This window comes from Peromyscus californicus, unplaced genomic scaffold (genome assembly GCF_007827085.1).
Source record: "Peromyscus californicus insignis strain IS unplaced genomic scaffold, ASM782708v3 Scaffold_2__1_contigs__length_46816999, whole genome shotgun sequence".
NCBI classification, from domain to species: Eukaryota; Metazoa; Chordata; class Mammalia; order Rodentia; family Cricetidae; genus Peromyscus; species Peromyscus californicus.
The window spans coordinates 13391647-13409380 of NW_026294540.1; the positions used below are offsets into that span (position 1 = coordinate 13391647).

Here is a 17734-nt window from a genome sequence, read left to right on the forward strand (position 1 = left end):
GGAACTCACTCTGTAGCCCAGGCTGGCCTCGAACTCACAAAGATCCGCCTGCCTCTGCCTCCCGAGTGCTGGGATTCAAGGCGTGCGCCACCACCGCCCGGCAGTTTTTTGTTTGTTTTCAGTGTTTAAAATGTAGCTCAGCCTGGCCCCACTCTGTGTAGCCCTGGCTGGCCTTGGGACTTCTGATCCTGCCTCCACTTCCCAAGTGCTGAGATTTTAGGTAGGGACAATCATGCCCAACTGTCCCACAGAGGATTCTGCCTATGGTCTGACAGTGAACAGGAACTCCAGGGATGTGGGGACGGGCTCTTATGGAGGCTGTCATAGCGCCCTCCAGAACCAGAAGCAAGGCCCCAGCTTGAGACGGAGCAGAAGTGGGAAGGAACTCAAGTCGAATGGAGAAAGGCCAGCTCGCTCCCCCGGGAGAGAAGGTGCTTTCTTACCCGGGTTCTGTCCTCAATCTCGTAGATCCGCAGCTGCATGGGCACGTTGAAGCTGTGCAGGATGTTCCCGCCGAACACCAGAGAGTCCACAGGGGTATACACTGCATGGATCCAACCTGAGCGGGGAGGGCAGAAGGAGGATGAGCCCTGGCTCCTCTGACAAGACTGGAGGGAGGGGAAGAGAGCATGTGGGAGGGCACAGGGGCACCCATATGCAAACACACGTGATGCAGACACCAAGGCTCCTGGACAGCCTGAGGGACTCAGCCAGCAGCCCCTAGAAACCCCAGTTAACTCAGGGCAAGTGCTGGGATGCCGCAGGCAAGTGCCGGTCTTGAAGATGTTGGTGGCCAAACCTTCCTCCCAGGACTTGGCTGTAGCCAGGAACAGAACGCCCTGGTCTCAGCATCCATGCTGAGCCAGGGAGCTGGAGGTCCCTCCCGGCTGTACATCTCTCCTCAGCCTTTTCTTAGTCATTCCTCTGATCACTGGTCCCCGGAGGGGGTCATATGGGACAGCTCAGAGCAAGGACCACAGAACCCAGACACCTTTTTCTGCAAAGCACATCCTGCTGGCATGGAACTCTCCAAGGCCCGTGTCTCCGTTAAAACTCCTTCATCACAGGGTGCTGGCACCCCATCTCAGCTTTTTCGTCCTCCCTGCTTCCCCGTGGACTATGGGCCGTGGCAGATGCCCCTTCTACACACTGCAACTTCTTAACAGTGTGGGCCACACTGGTGACTTCCCCAGGTGCACTCTCGGGGCTTTCCAGGCCTCGGCTTGTTGATTCTTACAGAGGCAACCTCTCGTCAACTACGGCTTACAGGTGACGCAACTGAACCGAGGTGTGTTAAGGTGAAGTCATCTATTAGTATCTGAACCCCCAAGGTTAGCCTCCGCCTGGTACATAGAGATTTGATTCAAGAATATCACACCTCCCTTGAGACGGTCACACTGCCAGGGCAGAAAATATCAATGCGGGCCCTGGAGACGGAGCTAGGGGGCATACAGCTTTATGGAACTCCAATTTGCAGATGCTCAAACGGGCTCAGAGAAAAGTCCCTTGTTACCAGGCGGTGGTGGCGCACGCCTTTAATCCCAGTACTCGGGAGGCAGAGGCAGGGGGATCTCTGAGTCCAAGGCCAGCCTGGTCTACAGAGCAAGTTCTAGGACAGCCAAGGCTACACAGAGAAACCCTGTCTCGAAAGGAAAAAAAAAAAAAAGTCCCTTGCTGAAGGAAGCCGCAGCTGGCAGGGGAGAACAGCTGTTTCTAACAACTCTGCATTACCCCAGTGGTCCACGGAACAGGTTTGGGAACACACCAGGAGACAAAGGAGAAAGACAGTGAGAAGTAAGGACAGAGGCAATGACAAGGACAGGCCGTGGGGACACTCAGAGTGGAAGACAGAGGAGGACCGGCAGAGGGCAGAGAGCGAGCAGGCAGACAGACAGACAGACAGACAGACACACACACACACACACACACACACACACACACACCCCGCACCTCTCTTCCAAACATGTGCTTAACTATTTCACCCAAAGGAAAACCCTGGAGACCCAACCGCACTCTCTGCCTAGGCCCCCAAGTAGCTCCGGTCTCTTTCCCAGGTGAGCTGAGACGTCAGCTCTCAGGCTCACAGTCTGCACCTGCTGCAGGGAACAGAGCCACCACCTGAGGAGGGCACCTGGCGGGTCCAAGGCCACCACTGGACACAGCCACCAGCCCTCCTCGCCGGTGTGGACAGAGCTAACTGTTGTCAGAGAAAAGTAAGAACGACATTGTCACCCGTGGCGGGACACCGCCGGGGGGGGGGGGTGGGGTGGGGGGAGCAGGAATGGAGACGGCTTTGGCTTTCGGGTCTCTGGCTCAGGCCATCAGCTGCTCTGGGACCAGTGTGCCCCCGGAGGAAACCATCAAGCAACCTGGACCTTTCCGCCCTCTGGGGAAGACAATGGCTGATGTCTAACAAGTCCTGACTTCTGCATTTGCTTGGTGGGACTCTGTATCAGCATAAAATCCTATTCACGTCCCTTTCTACACTGTGGGAGGCAGTCTATGTACGCTGTATGAGTGTGCACACACACTTTCCTCACTGTGGGAGGCAGTGTATGTACGTGTTTATGAATGTGCACACACACTTTCTACACTGTGGGAGGCAGTGTATGTACGCGTTTATGAGTGTGCACACACACCTGTGTGCACTAGTGCATGGGGGCCAGAGGTCAACATCAAGTGCCCCTCCTCAATCACTCTTCAGTTTACTTTTTGCGACAGGGTCTCTCACTGAACCTGGAGCTTCCTGACTGGCTACACTGGCTGGCCCGTGAGTTCCCTAGATCTTCTGTCTCTACCCCAAACCTCAACCCCCAGTGGTGAGGTAACAGACACGCAGAAACTGAGCATCTGTGTACTGTAAACACAAACAAATGGCGTCTCCTGCCTCTGCTACCTGTCAGCGGATCTTTTAGAACCACATTTCTGTGTTTTCACCAAGCAGAGCTACGCTGTCTGCTACCGTGGTCATTACCACATTTAAACACTTCCTAAGACTGGACTGAGGATGTCTGGACCTCCAAGCCCTGCTCTTTTTTTTTTTTTTTAATGAATTTTGTTTTTGGTTTTTCGAGACAGGGTTTCTCTGTGTAGCTTTGCGCCTCTCCTGGCACTCACTCTGTAGCCCAGGCGGGCCTTGAACTCACAGAGATCCACCTGCCTCTGCCTCCCGAGTGCTGGGATTAAAGGCGTGCGCCACCAATGCCCGGCTTGCTCCTGCTCTTGTACTCCATATGCCCACCTTTCCCTCTCCCCAAGCCTGAGCTCAGGGACCTTGGTTCCAGACTCTCCCTGATCTGGCCATGTGTGCCCACCTGAAGAAGACTATTGCATTCCTGGTGGGGAACTTGGTGAGCAAGAACTCAATTGCTACAAGCAATTGCCATTGATGTCAGTTTGGAAAAGGGTGGTGTCCACATTATTATGTATTGATTAGCCCAGACTCTCCCTGCAGGCAGAAATGGAAGCACACCCGACTTAACATCTATCACCCTGACGTGTGAACCGTGGGAAACAGAAGACAGAGGCCACTGTAAGTAGGCGGGGGATCTGTATGCCCAGCTAGCTATTCAAGGGGTTCTAGAAGGTTCTACAGACTTTCCTAAGACATCACAGGTGGATCAGGCAGACTCCCTTGTATTAAAATGGCTTCCGAGTTCCTTTTCAGCCCCGCTTACATTTGCTTACACGGTCTCAGTGATGCCCTTAGGAAGAAACAGGGAAGAGACTGTGGCATTGAAAACCCCATCCTTTCCCACCCTCCTGAGGGCGGCTCATTCACGATGATACTCTGGGAAGCTGATGTCCTGGGCTGTAAGTGGGCAGGAGAGGCTGGCACCTGCCATCAGCAATATATGAAGGCAATAAACATCTTATATTCAGGCCAAGCAACCAGGGACGGATGCAGCCATAGAAGGAACATGGTGACCCACAAAACCCACTGCAGAGGTGATTTCGGGGAGCCGAGGGGGCCCAGAACAACAGAGGTACATGGAGTCTCACCCACAACCGCGGTGCTCAGAATGCAGTCTACAAGCCCCTTGGCGCACCTGCCTCCATTTCTGCCGCTGCTGTCGAGATGACCTCGCAGAAACCATGACCACCCCCACCATGACGCCCAGGTCAACGTGGGTGCCAACCAGCAAACTACAGGCTGCATCTGACCCAAGGGTGTGTTCAGTTTGGTCTACCTCGTATTAGAAAACGGGAAGATTTCACCTGAGAAGCTGAACTGTTTCCCTCCTTACAACGTGGGAAGATACCCAAGGCAGGCCCTGGTCCTATCTGGTCCTGAAGCGCCGGCGCCAACCATCTATTGCCCCATTTCCCATGCCTCCAGCACCCTCTACAGTTCACTCGCTTCATTTGACTTCTTCCTTGTTCTGTACCCATTTTATAGCTGGACTACCAAAGGCCCCATCATGCTATGCTGTCAAGGACTCAGAGTCACCATTACTGACTTACTGGTGTACTGGCGTCACCAGGTGGTTCATGTCCCTCATTTTGATTTTTTTTTGTTTTTAAAGGCAGGGTCTCACGGTCTAGCCTTGGCCAGCCTGTAACTCCCTCTGTAGACCAGTCTGGCCTTGAACTCACAGAGATCCATCTGCCTCTGCCAAGTGCTGGGATTAAAGATGCATGCCACCACAACCAGCAAAACTTTTTTGAGACAAGTAACACTGGCCACCCATACTAGCCTCCTCCTGCCTCAGGTCCCCAAGGGATGGTTCTTACTCCAAGGGAAGGACAGGGAATTCTTTAAGATCAGCCTAAGTCTCCAGACTGTAGAATTCTTCTCAGACATTTCCAACCTTCAGCAATCCCTAACAGGTCCCCATACCGGGCCACCCACATGACTGCCACCTGGCTGGATATGCACCCAAGAGGGAGGGGTTGTATCCCATGTCCCCTCAGGCCCTCTTCTCACGGCCTGAAACCAGTCAGGCCCCAAGAACATTTGCTACGTGAGGGCTTTAGTCACGCAACTTGAGAGGTGAGGAAGAGGGTCCTGAGTTCAAAGTCATCCTCCACGGTAACAAGTTTGAAGCCAGCCTGGACTACATGAGACCCTCTCACAAAAACCAACCAACCAACCAACTAAAGGTATTTTTGTGTTTGTTGATTGGTTGGCTTTTTGTCTGGTTTGGTTAAGTATGTTTCCCAAAGTCACATGGCCAGGAAGGGCGAACAGAATGCAGGCTATCAGAGGGCCAGTTTAGGAAATATAAAAACTAGGTGCACCTGGCTACCTACACCTGACCCAGAAACTTGTGAATTGAGGAACAGACCTTTGGTCAAGTATCTTTATTTTTGAAAAAGGGTATGGAGGAAGAGGGGCTTAAGTTTTCCCTTATACATTGACAACAAAAAAAAGTGGATAGAGAATGTTTCCTGCTCAGAATTATTACCCACAACTGACCTGGACTAGTGCAGCCAGAGGGGGAGGCTGAGGCCACAAATATGGTCAGGACATTGGAAAAAGAGATGCCCTTTGGCTCATCCTGATGCTGCCCCTGGTTTCCTATTGCTTGACATTCATGCTTCTAATGACCCCAGTAGTCTCCTCCTAACTAGATGCTCCTGGTACCCTGATACCATGTTACCATTTCCTCTGCCATCATGATGGCCAGCAGATCCACAGGATAAACCCAACACGCCCCCTTTTCTGAGTCTTCCCACTCTTGGTCATCTTCAATGGTCTTCCTCTTCCAAGGAGCTTTCCTGGCCTGTCCAGGGATAGAGACCGGAGAGCCACCGGCCTGGAACCATCCATGGCTCCTCTGCCCTCAGACACAGGAAGAAAAAGTGATATATATACACTGAGGCACTGTGACCCATTAGCCTCCGATGAGCTTTCAAAGAACCAGAGACCTACTGAGAGACAGAGGTGGGACACTTGGGGCTTATAGCAGCAGAAAACATGTCTAAAGTCACTAGGGTGGGTTTGAAGGGTCATAGTTCATTTGGTAGAGCACTTACCCAGTGTATGTGAGACCCTGCGTTTATTCCTCAACATAGACAGACAGACAGACAGACAAATGCACTGTGGAGGTTGGTCATTGTGGTATGCCTGTGGTCCTAACATCTGAAAGGCAGAGTCAAGAGGATCATGACATCTAGCCCACCCTGGGTTATACATCAAATCTGTCTCAAGCTTGCTACGGTACCACATGCCTATAATCCCAGCACTTCAGAAGTAGAGGCAGGAGGATCAGGAGTTGAAGATCCTTCTCAGCTACATAGTGAAATTAAAGCCAACCTAGGTTGGCTCAAAACTCTCCACCCCCACACACAAAAAAGTTGACTAAAACAGAAAAAAGAATTAAAATTTATGGTCTTGTGAAAGACACAAGAATTAGATTCTCCAACACAGAAACACTCCTATGAGAAGGCTGTAAAGCCTCCTGGATTCCCCAAGGCTCTCTCCATAACAACACACAAGGAGACTTCCGTACATCGCTAATGTGTGTGTCTGTGGACCCAAGGGTTTAGATGCTGGAGAGTTTCTAGGTCCCGAGAGAACCTCAAGTATTCACCCAGGTCTCTGAAATCTAAAATTCCAATCTTGGGGCCAGCAAGATGGCTCAGCAGGTAAGGGTACCTGTCACCAAGCCTGATGACTGAGTTTGATCCCTAGACCCACATAGTGGAAAAAAAGAACCAACTCCCTCAAGATATCCTATGGCCTCCAAATGCTACTCTCCCACCCCCAACTAACTCTAACTCTAACACTCTCTCTCTCTCTCTCTCTCTCTCTCTCTCTCTCTCTCTCTCTCTCTCTCACACACACACACACACACACACACACAAATACAGAAATAAAATAAAATTCTTATCTTTTAATGTTGCCTAGTAGCAACAAAGTAAGAAAAATAAAGATTAAACCAGGCGGTGGTGGCGCACACCTTTAATCCCAGCACTCGGGAGGCAGAGCCAGGCGGATCTCTGAATTCAAGGGCAGCCTGGGCTGCAGACTGAGTTCCAGGAAAGGCGCCAAAGCTACACAGAGAAATCCTGTCTTGATTAAAAAAAAAGAGAGAGAAAGAAAGGAAAAAGAAAGACAGAGGTAGATTTTCAGACTCAAAACTATCAAGAAAGCACTACCCTTTCTTTGAAATGTATTCCCTTCGGCCCTGCTCACCCACACATTATACTGCTTCTATGCAGTCAATCCATAATTGCTGCCCCCCGCCCTCCGGGGTGGTGGTGGAATGTTTCTTTAATGACTATACACAGACCTTTTTGCTTGTCATTCCCTAAATACTTCAATACAGTGACTCTTTACACAGTGTTACATTGTATTAGATCCTACTCCTGATCGGAGACTGGTTTTTGTACCCACAAGGCATATTAGAACCAGCCTCCTTGACCTGGTCATTTACAACTCCATCTGACGTATCTTTCTCAGGTACCCAACACAATTCTCCTTTAAACTCCCATGGCTCAACAGTTTCCTGCTACTCTTTCTCTTAGCTGACATATCTTCCAAAATCTAATTACCAAGAGATACACAAACTCCCACAAGTGGACTTGATCCCCCTACCCCACCCCCGCCACACACACACCTCCCTGATCCTAGGTCACTGGCCACCTCCGTCAGTTAACTCAGTCTATAGCTAAAAGCCCTAAAAGCCTTCAGTCTGTCTACAAAATTAGAGGAAGAAATCCGGACTCACTAGGTCCACACAACCCAGGGAAGTTCTTGCTCCATTTTTAAGGTGGGAGCACTGAGGCAGCATAGCCGAAGTGCCAACTAAGAGGGTTCATCACCCTTGCCAAGAGCTTGCATCCAAGTCTGTGGGGCACACTCGTCTTCAGTCCCTAAGGGCCCTGTCATGTTCACACAGGTATCTTTAGACCAGTGGTTCTCACCTTCCTAAAGCTGTGACCCCTTAACACAGTTCCTCATGGTGTGGTGACCACAACCATAAAATTATTTCACTGCTGCCTCCTAACTGTAATTTTGCTACTGTTATGAACCATAATGTAAATATCTGATGTACAGGATATCTGATAGGCAAACCACCCCCCCCCCCCGCCGTGACAGGGTCGTTCCACCCCCAAAGGGGTTGTGACCCACAGCCTGAAAACCACTGTTCTAGAGGAAAGCCCAAGATAGACATTCGAATGTCCCCAGAGGAAGGACCCGAGGCTTCTCCAAGGGACAAAGAAGGCTAACCCACAGGTATCGGCGACTCAGGTTATATGCTTTCTCTGTTGCCTCAGACCCGCTCCCCTCAGGGTATACCAATGGCTCATCTAATCCCCAGGCCCGCAGAAGCCCTCACTTGGCCTCCAAGCCTGGCTGAGATCACAGGGAGGCAGGAGACTGCTCCAAATACCAGGGGAGCCAGTGGTTGACCGACCTCACGCCAGCCATACAGGAACCTACCAGAAGGGATGAAAAACGTGTAGCCTTGCTTCAGCTCAATCCTTTGGCATCGTTCCACGCGGTCTCCCAGGAAGATGTCACTCTGTTTGCCGGACAGCACCCACTCCTCATACACGGCCAAGTTGTGCAGGGTTGGAGGGATCAGCCAGAAGATCTTGGGGGGCAAAGGAGGCAGTTAGGGCAAAGTCTCTGATTTCTTCCGGGCTTGCAACAAACCCCCAAGAGCCCCACCTACTTGGGGAGAGATAAGGAGGGTGGCAAATCCATCTGTCTGGGCTCCCCAAGCAGGGCTCAAAGGGTCCCTGAGCCGGCAGGGAGGGTTCTGGCTACCTGTGGGGTATCTCCATTCCAGCTGAAATACCAAGGCAGGAATGCTTCCTGTGTTGGGTGGAACATTTTTTCTCCTGAGCCACAGGCTCGTCTGGGAGGTGGGGAAAGGAATGGAAGGGAATTTCCTAAGATGTATGATAAAACGGCCCAATAAATAAACTCAGCCTGTGCTCACTTTGGACGAGGAAAAACATCTGCAATCAAGTGGGCTGACTTCCTCCCAGAGTCTCTTCCAACACTGTCGTTTAAAAAAACGAATGTCCACGAAGACCCAGATGAGCCAGGCACACATGGGCATTCTCAAGACACACCTGCATCACCTACATCCATGCAGGGACATCACCCCACAAAAGGAGACCTAGCAAAGTACCCTGAATATACACCCCACTACTTCCTTTTCAGAGTGGTGTCTATCTCTGATGTAATATGTTCTTGCTCAGGCAGGCAGCAGCTGCCACCTCTACTCCATAGCTAAAAAAACAAAAAACAAAAAAACCCAGAGATAATGCTGAGGAACTTCATGCTGGCGGTCCTTAGGAGTTGCAAACTGGCCTAAAGTACTTAGAATACAAGACAGGCTAAGTAGGTATGAATAGGTGATCCTCCCCCCTCCAGAAGGAAACCGAGAGCCAGGAGGTGGTCCCAGGGGATAGAGTGTCCTGGACAAGGGGGAAGAGAAGTAAAAGAAGGCAAAAGCCAGCCTCTCCGTGCACAGAGGCGTAAAAAAACGTTACAGATACTCACCTTCCCACCACGGAAAACATGGTACCACACAGAGGTGCCTCCAAAGTCAATGTGGAAGTCAGTGAAACAACCCTTCACGCTCATCAGACAGTACCTGCAGCACAGAAGCAGGAGTTGGGGGCGGAAAACGCAAGCCAACCCCAAATCACAGGAGGCGAGCAAAGCCTCAGAGCCACCTGACCTGATGCCCTTTTACAAAAGGTTGCAGATGGGGAATTTCCTCCTCCTTTTTTTTAAGAACTGAAATCTAAGTAGAGTTTCCCTCTTGGGGGATGCCCCTGGGATCAGGTGACAAATCTCAAGCATGGGTCATCCACCCAGAAGCTCAGAGACCAACGCCTTGGTTTTCAAGTTCCCAAGAGAACTGGCAACCCACAGGCTGCTATCAGTTTCAACCCGGACCTCCCCGCCCCCGCCCCAACTCCGAGGCTTCCTCTCTGCTCCTCCACAGCTCTCCGGAGCTGCCAGCCAGCCCCCTTTGTAGCAGCTGGGTCCCCTGGAATTCAGTAGTAAACCACCTGCGTCATTTGCCAATTACCAGTCCCCATTCATCTCATTCATTCAACCAGCAGTCCAGCCCAGGAATGGAGCGGAGCACGGAGAGAAACGGGTAAGAATGCAGACGATCCCAGCCTGCCCTTGCTGATGAACGCCTTGCCGTGGAGGGTTATACAGATGAAGTGACGTGACGGACTGGCTTGCCAAGTAAGCAATGAAGCTAGAACTCCCACCCAGTGTGAGTCCGCATACACGAAATGTCCCAAGTCAAGGAAATCCAAAGAGGAAGCACACGGACAGATCAGCGGTGGCCAGGGGCTGGGGCTGGGGTGGGGGTGGGGGTGACACTGATATGTCTGGGGTTTCGTTCCGTCACGATGAAAAAAAATCCTAAAATTGACTGTGTGGTTGCACCTTCCTGTGAACACACTAGAAAACGCTGGGTTGCACACTTTTTCTGTGTGAACGATATGTGAATTTTATCTCAACAAAGCTGTTTTATCTTTTTTTTTTTTTTTTTTAAAGTGGAGGGATTAAAAGAAGGTCTTGGGATCAGAGAGGGGAGAAGTCCAGCAACAGAAGCTGGATCACAGGTTGTGCATTCAAGGAGAGAAGAAATTCACAGCAGCCTCCTTCCCGTATAAGCACTAGAAGAGGTAGACAGCCCAGTCTTTCCTGCAGGTAGACAGCAGTCTCCTGTTCCTCCCCGTACGTGCTACCGGCCCTGGGGGTGCACAGGGCCAGAGTAAGAGGGGGCACCCCACTGGCTTCCAAGTCCAGGCCTGGCCAACAACAGTGTTAGCTCCCCTACCACTGACCCCCTACCCACAAGAACCCCAAGGGGGCACAAAAGAGCTCCCTCCCCTTCCTCATGCCCATCCTGGCACCTACCGAGGCCCGCGCACACGCTTACCCCACTGACCTCTTTTCCCTGCTGCACTTTGCTCTTCCGTGGTTTGGGGAAGAGGGATGGAATGGGGCGGGGACCTGCAGGGAGGAGCCAGCGGCAAGCCAGAGTGGAGAGCATGGGGGGGGGGGGGCGTGGGAGTGGACTGGCTTGAAGGTTGGAGCGCTCCAGGAGCCTCCCCCTTCTGGATGCCTTTTGCACCTCTCGTTCAGGTGGACCGGGGCTCGGCAATATGCAGGCAGCGTGCCCCGCGTCCCTCCTCCGGATAGGCTGGAAGGAGCTTTAACCGTGTGTCTGCGGGAACCAGACAAATCAGAAGGCCTCCCGTACATCAGAGCCCCGCTGCCTAGCAACCCCATCGGAGGGTAGTGTAGTTGACAGCCCAGGACTATCACGAAGCTGGCACTAGTCCTGACTGGGGCTCCACACCCTGCCGGCCCGCTCACCCAAGGCGATGCAAACAGGTCCCCTGACTTAAGTAAGACCTGAGACATCTTCCCTCCAAAGAATGGAGGGTTCCTGAAGCCCTACCCTACCCCACCCTCGTGGACCACACTGGCCTCTTTCCTCTAAGCGCCACTTCAAAATATTAGTCCTCATTTCCCTAAAACCAGCTCTTCCTCGCGTTTTATTTTCTCTTCTTTTTTTAATCTAACCTTGGTTTCCTCCCCCTTCAGGCCTCAGCTGAGCACAGACTAGAGAAAACAATTTAAGTGTACGGGGTGGAGCCAAGCAAACGAAACGAGCTTCCTTCAGCCTGCAACGAGATGCCCACGGGGCACCTACACCAAGGAAAAAGGACCGGGGTTGGGTTGTCCAGCTTTAGGATCCCTGGGTCTGCTTGGCCAAACGGGTCACTCCCACTGAGCCCATCTTCCAGCCCCTTCTGCGCCAACCCCTCACATAGAAAACTAGGGTTCTCTGAATGTGTGCGCAGGGAAAGTTCTCCAAGTGCGGGCCTGTGTCTGATCTGCCCTCAGGGGCCCACTGTGTGCTAGAACCCTACTTCTAGACCAGCCTCTTCTAATGTGGACCCCTCCTTCCAGTGCCCACTCCACCCCTCCCACCCTTGGCCCCCTCATTACGCCCAAGGGGCTGTGACAGACCGGCTCTGTACTGGCCCCTGCAGTCCAAAGGCAACCCGAAGCTTGCCACCCCAAGGCTCCCACCCGCTCTGACTGGGGGGCTCCCTCCTCGTTCCTGCTCGCTCTGGCATGACGCCTTTGCACTGACCTCTACAGCTTCCTCCTCCCAAGCACACCGCAGTCACATGGGCACCCCGGCTCGGCTTGGTGCCACAGCCGCTAAAGCTTTTCCCCTCCGCCAGCCCGCCAGCTAGGCAGGCAGGCAGGCTTCCGCAAGGGCAAGGCTGGACAGCCACGCACGCGACACCCCCAACCCCCCCCCCCAACACCACCACCACACCAGGTGGCTTCCATGCACCCTGCAAGTTAGCAGCTGAAAATTGCTGAAAATCTGTAGCCGCGGGAGCTCAGTCCTGGAGGGGTTGGAGGCCCCGGGATAGAGGAAGGCGCGAGGTATGAGGGGGGGCGCTGCACCTGCCTCACCAACTTTGGGGGGCGCGACCTGGGGTCTGCAGAGGCCGGGCGGGCCCCCCACCTCGCCCTCCTCTCTCCAACTTCCAGAAACTCTCCCCGAGGTGGCCCAGTTGGCGTCCCCCTGGGGCTAAGGTCTGATGGAGAGACCCAGGGAAGCTGGCGACGGGTGGCGGGGCTGGAGGCGCCTCGCGGGCGCGAACGTACACGCCCCACACTTCCAACCCGCCCCGGGGAGACACAAAGAACAGCTCAGCGACGCCGCCGCCGGCGGCCGAGCATCCCGCGGGCGGGAGGCCACCCACACCCGCCCCACGCGCCCCAAAGGAGGTTACCCTCGGCGGCGGCGGCCGGGGAGCGGCTCCCGGGCGTCCCCTTCCGCAGAGGCTCGACGCGCGCCAGATCGGCGGGGCGACGGCAGCCGAGCCCCCTCCACCGCGCTGCCAGGTCCCAGCCCGGGACGCTGGGGGCCCTCTCGCGCCGCCTGCCTTCCTCGGGGAGACAGGCGCAGCCGGCGCTCATCCCCGCGCTGAAACTGAACCCCCGCGCGGCGCCCAGGCCGCCAGGGAGGTGGAGAGGCCGCCGCGACACCGAGATGAGCACCGGGCCACACTAGGGCACGCGCCGTCACACACCGCGGGCCCCCCGCTCGCCCACTCCTGCGCTCCCTGGCAGTGGCTTGGAGACTACTGGATCCCGGTTTCCCCGAGTGTGGACGCGCACCTTCGCTGCCCAGGTGGTGACCTAATAAAGCCACCTCTCTTAAATATTCACCCTCTGGCACAGCTGGAGGGAGGACCAGAGCTAAGCTTTCTGGGGAGTCCATGATGGGGAGGGGTGAGGTTCTGAGGCTAGCTGTGTGACCTTGGGTAACTTCTTTCCTCTCTCAGGGTTGAGGTGGTAAGCTTAAATTCAGCTAGGCATTCTAGAAGACTCTTCCCCTACTTGCTCCTCAGTAGCCCTGTAACCCTAGGGACATAGAAATTATTGCAGGAATGCATTGTGATAAATATCCATTAATTAGAAACTACATCCTTCAACTCAAACTTCACACACCGTAAGCTCGTTCCCACCATTTCAGATGAGGAAGCACTCATGTTCAGAACTACAGCCCCTTATCCTGGACACTAGCCTACAAGTGGCCAATCTCCCAGGCCCACCCAGATCTACCTGGCAAATCCTAACTCTAACCACAAAATTTGAATACACAGCCCAACTTCAATCATTTACTAACTTTAGGCAAAAAAGAAATGTTCAACTCAACTCAAAAGTCACCTCAGGATCACCAGCGGGAAGAGACTCTTCCAACCTTGGTCCTATACCCTTCCTCCAAAGCCACAAGGAGGCAAGGGGCATCTGAATGCCTCTGAAGAAGCAGAAACCAAATTCCATTCTTTGGTCAAACACCGTATACTGTGAAAAGCCAGCAATGTTAATCGGTTCTAGCTAAAGTGTTGACAGTAACCATTGGTTACACTCATGATCCTATAAAGCCAGTGTAGGCTCTACATCACCCTTCAACCCCATCACCCCCACTTTAAGTACGCAAACACTGAACCCATTTCCAGGTGCTTAACGACCCAGGCAGTTCCCCTAGGTACCTCCCAGTGTTCTATGAGCTTAAATCACAACTGGTTGGATTTTTTTTTTTTAAAGCAGGTATATGATAATAGCTTCAAAGAATGTTCTCTATCTTGGGTGTGAGCAGGCTTCATTGGGGAGGTGTCTTTGAACAAGAATTTTTGTCTTTGGAGTTAAAGAAAGCTGACAGAGGAGACCACGCTGGTATCTGGACTAGGCAGTTCAAATGAGAGGATGATGATGATGATGATGATGATGATGATTATTATTGTACCAAGAATCTCGAGGTCTGGAGTCCAGTATCTGTCTGTCTATGGCTGACAGTTTTCCTACCTGGTAAGACACAGGTGATCATTTACGATGCCAGCAAACGCCTGAACTGAAAGAGGAATGTGGCTGTAACAACTATGAAGGAGGTTTGGCTGAAAAGCAGAGAACCTCTGATCCCAAAAGGCCACCTGTGCAGACGTCTCATCCCACCTACGGACGAGACTCCACATTTCACATCTGTCGCACATTCCTGTCTTCCCACAGCACAGGGGAGAGGCAGGCCAGGGCAAATGAAGCCTCCATACAGAAGGCCAAGCTGGGTCTCCCAACGAAGAAGAAAAGTGTGCACTGGCCTGACGCCTAAGCATGCAGTGAAACTGTCACCCTGTGTTTCGGCTTCTCCCTCCAATGTATCCCCCAGATTTTCTTGACACCAGAGCAAAAACATACAGTAAAATTGTGGGGGGTTGGGAGTGGGGAGGGGGGAGTCAAGTCCCTTCACAGTCATCTGGGCTGCAAACATATGCTTTACTGGAAGCCCCCTTTTTTTGCTGGGATTCTGAAGTCCTTGACCGTCTGTGGGTCCACAACCCATCTTTACACTAGCAACACTCACTGCCAAAAACCCGACTACAGCAGCTGGGAGTGCAGAGACCCACTAATCCCTTTCTGCAATGCATCCCCATGCCCAAACCTCCTCCTCCTCCGTGGAAAAGGTGCCCACATGTCCAGACCTATCGGAGGGTGGAAGCTTCAAAACAGGCCCAGGGATTCATTCAAGCTGGTAGCGCTAAGCTGGGGCTGGGGCTCAGCGGGAGGGCACTTGACTGGCATGTGCCAGGCTCTGGGGTTCCACCTCAGCACCAAAGAAAGAAAGGGGAGGGGAGAGCTGGGCATGGAGCTCAAGTCGGCCGAGTGTTCGTCTAGCAAGTATAAAGCCCTGGGTTCAAACCCCAGCATAACATAAAAACAAGCCTGGGGAGGGCTGGAGAGATGGCTCAGTGGTTAAGAGCACCTGCTGCTGTTGTAGAAGACCCAGGCTTGGTTCCCTGCACATACACGGTGGCTGACAACTGTGTGTAACTCCGGTTCCAGGAGACCAAATACCCTCTTTTGGCCTCTGAGGGGACACCATAGTACATACATACATACAAACATACGCAAGCAAAACACTCGCTCACATAAAATACAAATAAATTTAAAATCAAGACACGGGATCACATGCCTGCAACCCCAGCAGTCCTCAGATTGATGCAGCAGACTCAGAAGCCCAAGTCACCTTTGGCTATACCGCAAATTTGAGGCCAGCCTGGGCTACATGAGATCTCGTCTCAAAGAAACCACCATCCTTCCAAAAAGAAAAAGCAGAAAAAAAAGAAAAGAAAAGAAAAAAGGAGGTAGAGCTACATCTCTATCCCTTAGAGTACGAGCTGGAGTAATTAATGAACACAACAGAAGTCAACAGGATATGACTTTCAAAATTAGGTCATAAGAGCACTATGGTCTTCCCGGAAGCACTTGCTCTGAGAAACCAGCTGCCATGCCATGAGGACGTTCCAGCAGCCCCGGGGAGTGGTCCACACGGTGAGGAACTCAACCTCCACTGGCTGCCTGCCAACAGCCACGTGAGTGCTCCATTTCAGAAGCCTGGCTCTAAACTTCAGATGCACGCAACCTAGACCTAACTAAGCCTTGACGTGAGCTCCCAAGAGCCCTTGATCGAGAACCACCCTGCTACTTTTAAGAGTCCAGACCTGCAGAAACTGACATCACCTTTGGTGTTGTAAGCGTTGGGTGTGTGTATGTGTGTGTGTGTGTGTGTGTGTGTGTGTGTGTGTGTGTGTGTGTATGTGGAGGGTGAACCAGGTGGTTGTTTTAGCCTTGGATTCACAGCCATCCTCTTACCTTAGCCCTTCAAGGGCTGGGAGGATTGCAGGCATGAGCCACCATACCGGGGGCCCGCCTTTTTTTTTTTTTTTTTACGATGTTAAAGTTAAGGACAATGGCTGGGCGGCAGTAGCGCACGCCTTTAATCCCAGCACTCGGGAGGCAGAGCCAGGAGGATCTCTGTGAGTTGGAGGCCAGCCTGGTCTACAGAGCAAGATCCAGGACAGCCAGGGCCACACAGAGGGGGTGGGGGAGTTAAGGACAATGTCTAAGCAACAATAAGCAACCAAGTCAGGGATGCACGCCAGTACTGTCACTGACCAGGCAGGACTTTTCCAAGGTGAGTAATTCTCAAGAATCAAAGCATCTCTGCAGGGTGGAGATGAGGAGAAGGGGGAGATGGCAGAAATGCCAGGTGGTACCAGCGTTTATCAGTCCACCCTTTTATTCTCTCTTTCATAGCCTACTGTTCTGTGGTTCATTGAGACACATTAATCACATCATTTCCTTGTTGCCTTGTCTGCCTCGTCCCCGCTATAATAGACGCTCCATGAGAATGCGGACGTGGCTGAGAGTAGGCCCTGGCACCAGAACTGATACATTAACACCCCCTAGAAATCTTTCATCCCCCTCGGTCTCATGTACCCAGATTCCATTCACCTTCCCCTGCCTTAAGAATCTCAACGGAAACCTATTAAAATTCCTAAACCTCTGACCACAAGGAAGCAGTATAAATCCCAGAGGCAGGAAGAAGAAAAAAAAATACTAATTTGTCACAAGTCCCCCTGCATGCCGCAAACCTTCCATTCAGGAGGGCCGTCAGCTGTCTGCTCTGTAGGCGCCTCCAGCAAGGAAGCGCTGTGATTTCCAGAAACAATGTCATTTTAATTAAATTCCACAGAACCATTCCACAGTCCCAGAGGACTCCATCATGGTGGGATTTTTTTTTTTTCCACCTTGCTTATGAACATGTGAAATCAGCCTCTTCTTTTCAGCTGAACAAATGGACTATCTCCAAGGTGATCATGTCCTTCCTAGCAAGGTTCAAATCCTATAGTAAGTTCCCATGGCCACTGACGGAGTTTGGAAATCGATTTGAAACACAGTCTCACCAATACATCTGAGACACATGGGCCTAAAAAGTCACATATTTATGCCCCATTGTTTTGGTAACTAGAGAGTCCCCTAAATGTGTGTTAGGCTATTTAAAGGAATCTCCCCCAGAAAGTACAGACTATACCAAAGCTCTCAGAACGGCAAGGCAGACCTTAACAGGCATTTATATCACCCAGGACTATTTTACTTCCTAAATATATGCCCAGGTGTGATCACCTCTTGTCTACTGAGATGTAGGCCAGGCAGCAGCCTCCTCACACCTCCAATCCACACAGCAGGAGCATTTGCAGAATGCAAACCCACACGAATGCATCCCGCTCTGCTTAGATTATCTCGGGGAAAGAGAGAGAGAGAGAAAGAGGCGGGGGAAGAGAGAGAGAGAGAGAGAGAGAGAATGTGTGTGTGTGTGTGTGTGTGTGTGTGTGTGTGTGTGTGTGAGATGAAGACTGCCCG

General features: G+C 52.2%; 1 protein-coding gene across 10 annotated transcripts in view; it reads right to left on the minus strand.

Annotated features, from left to right (window-relative positions):
* Kdm2b (lysine demethylase 2B) overlaps positions 1 to 17734 on the minus strand; it is a 125286-nt gene that overhangs the window by 74538 nt on the left and 33014 nt on the right. For 7 of the 10 annotated variants that reach the window (XM_052755359.1, XM_052755356.1, XM_052755350.1 and 4 more), the window contains exons 7-9: positions 9467 to 9560; positions 8393 to 8546; positions 444 to 559 (exon numbers count right to left, since the gene is read on the minus strand). In XM_052755359.1, coding sequence (XP_052611319.1) covers positions 444 to 559; positions 8393 to 8546; positions 9467 to 9560 — 364 coding nt within the window. Of the gene's footprint in view, positions 1 to 443; positions 560 to 8392; positions 8547 to 9466; positions 9561 to 10877; positions 11246 to 12762; positions 13269 to 17734 lie in introns of those variants that run through there. The other 3 variants (XM_052755354.1, XM_052755357.1, XM_052755355.1) reach the window with 3 other exon arrangements.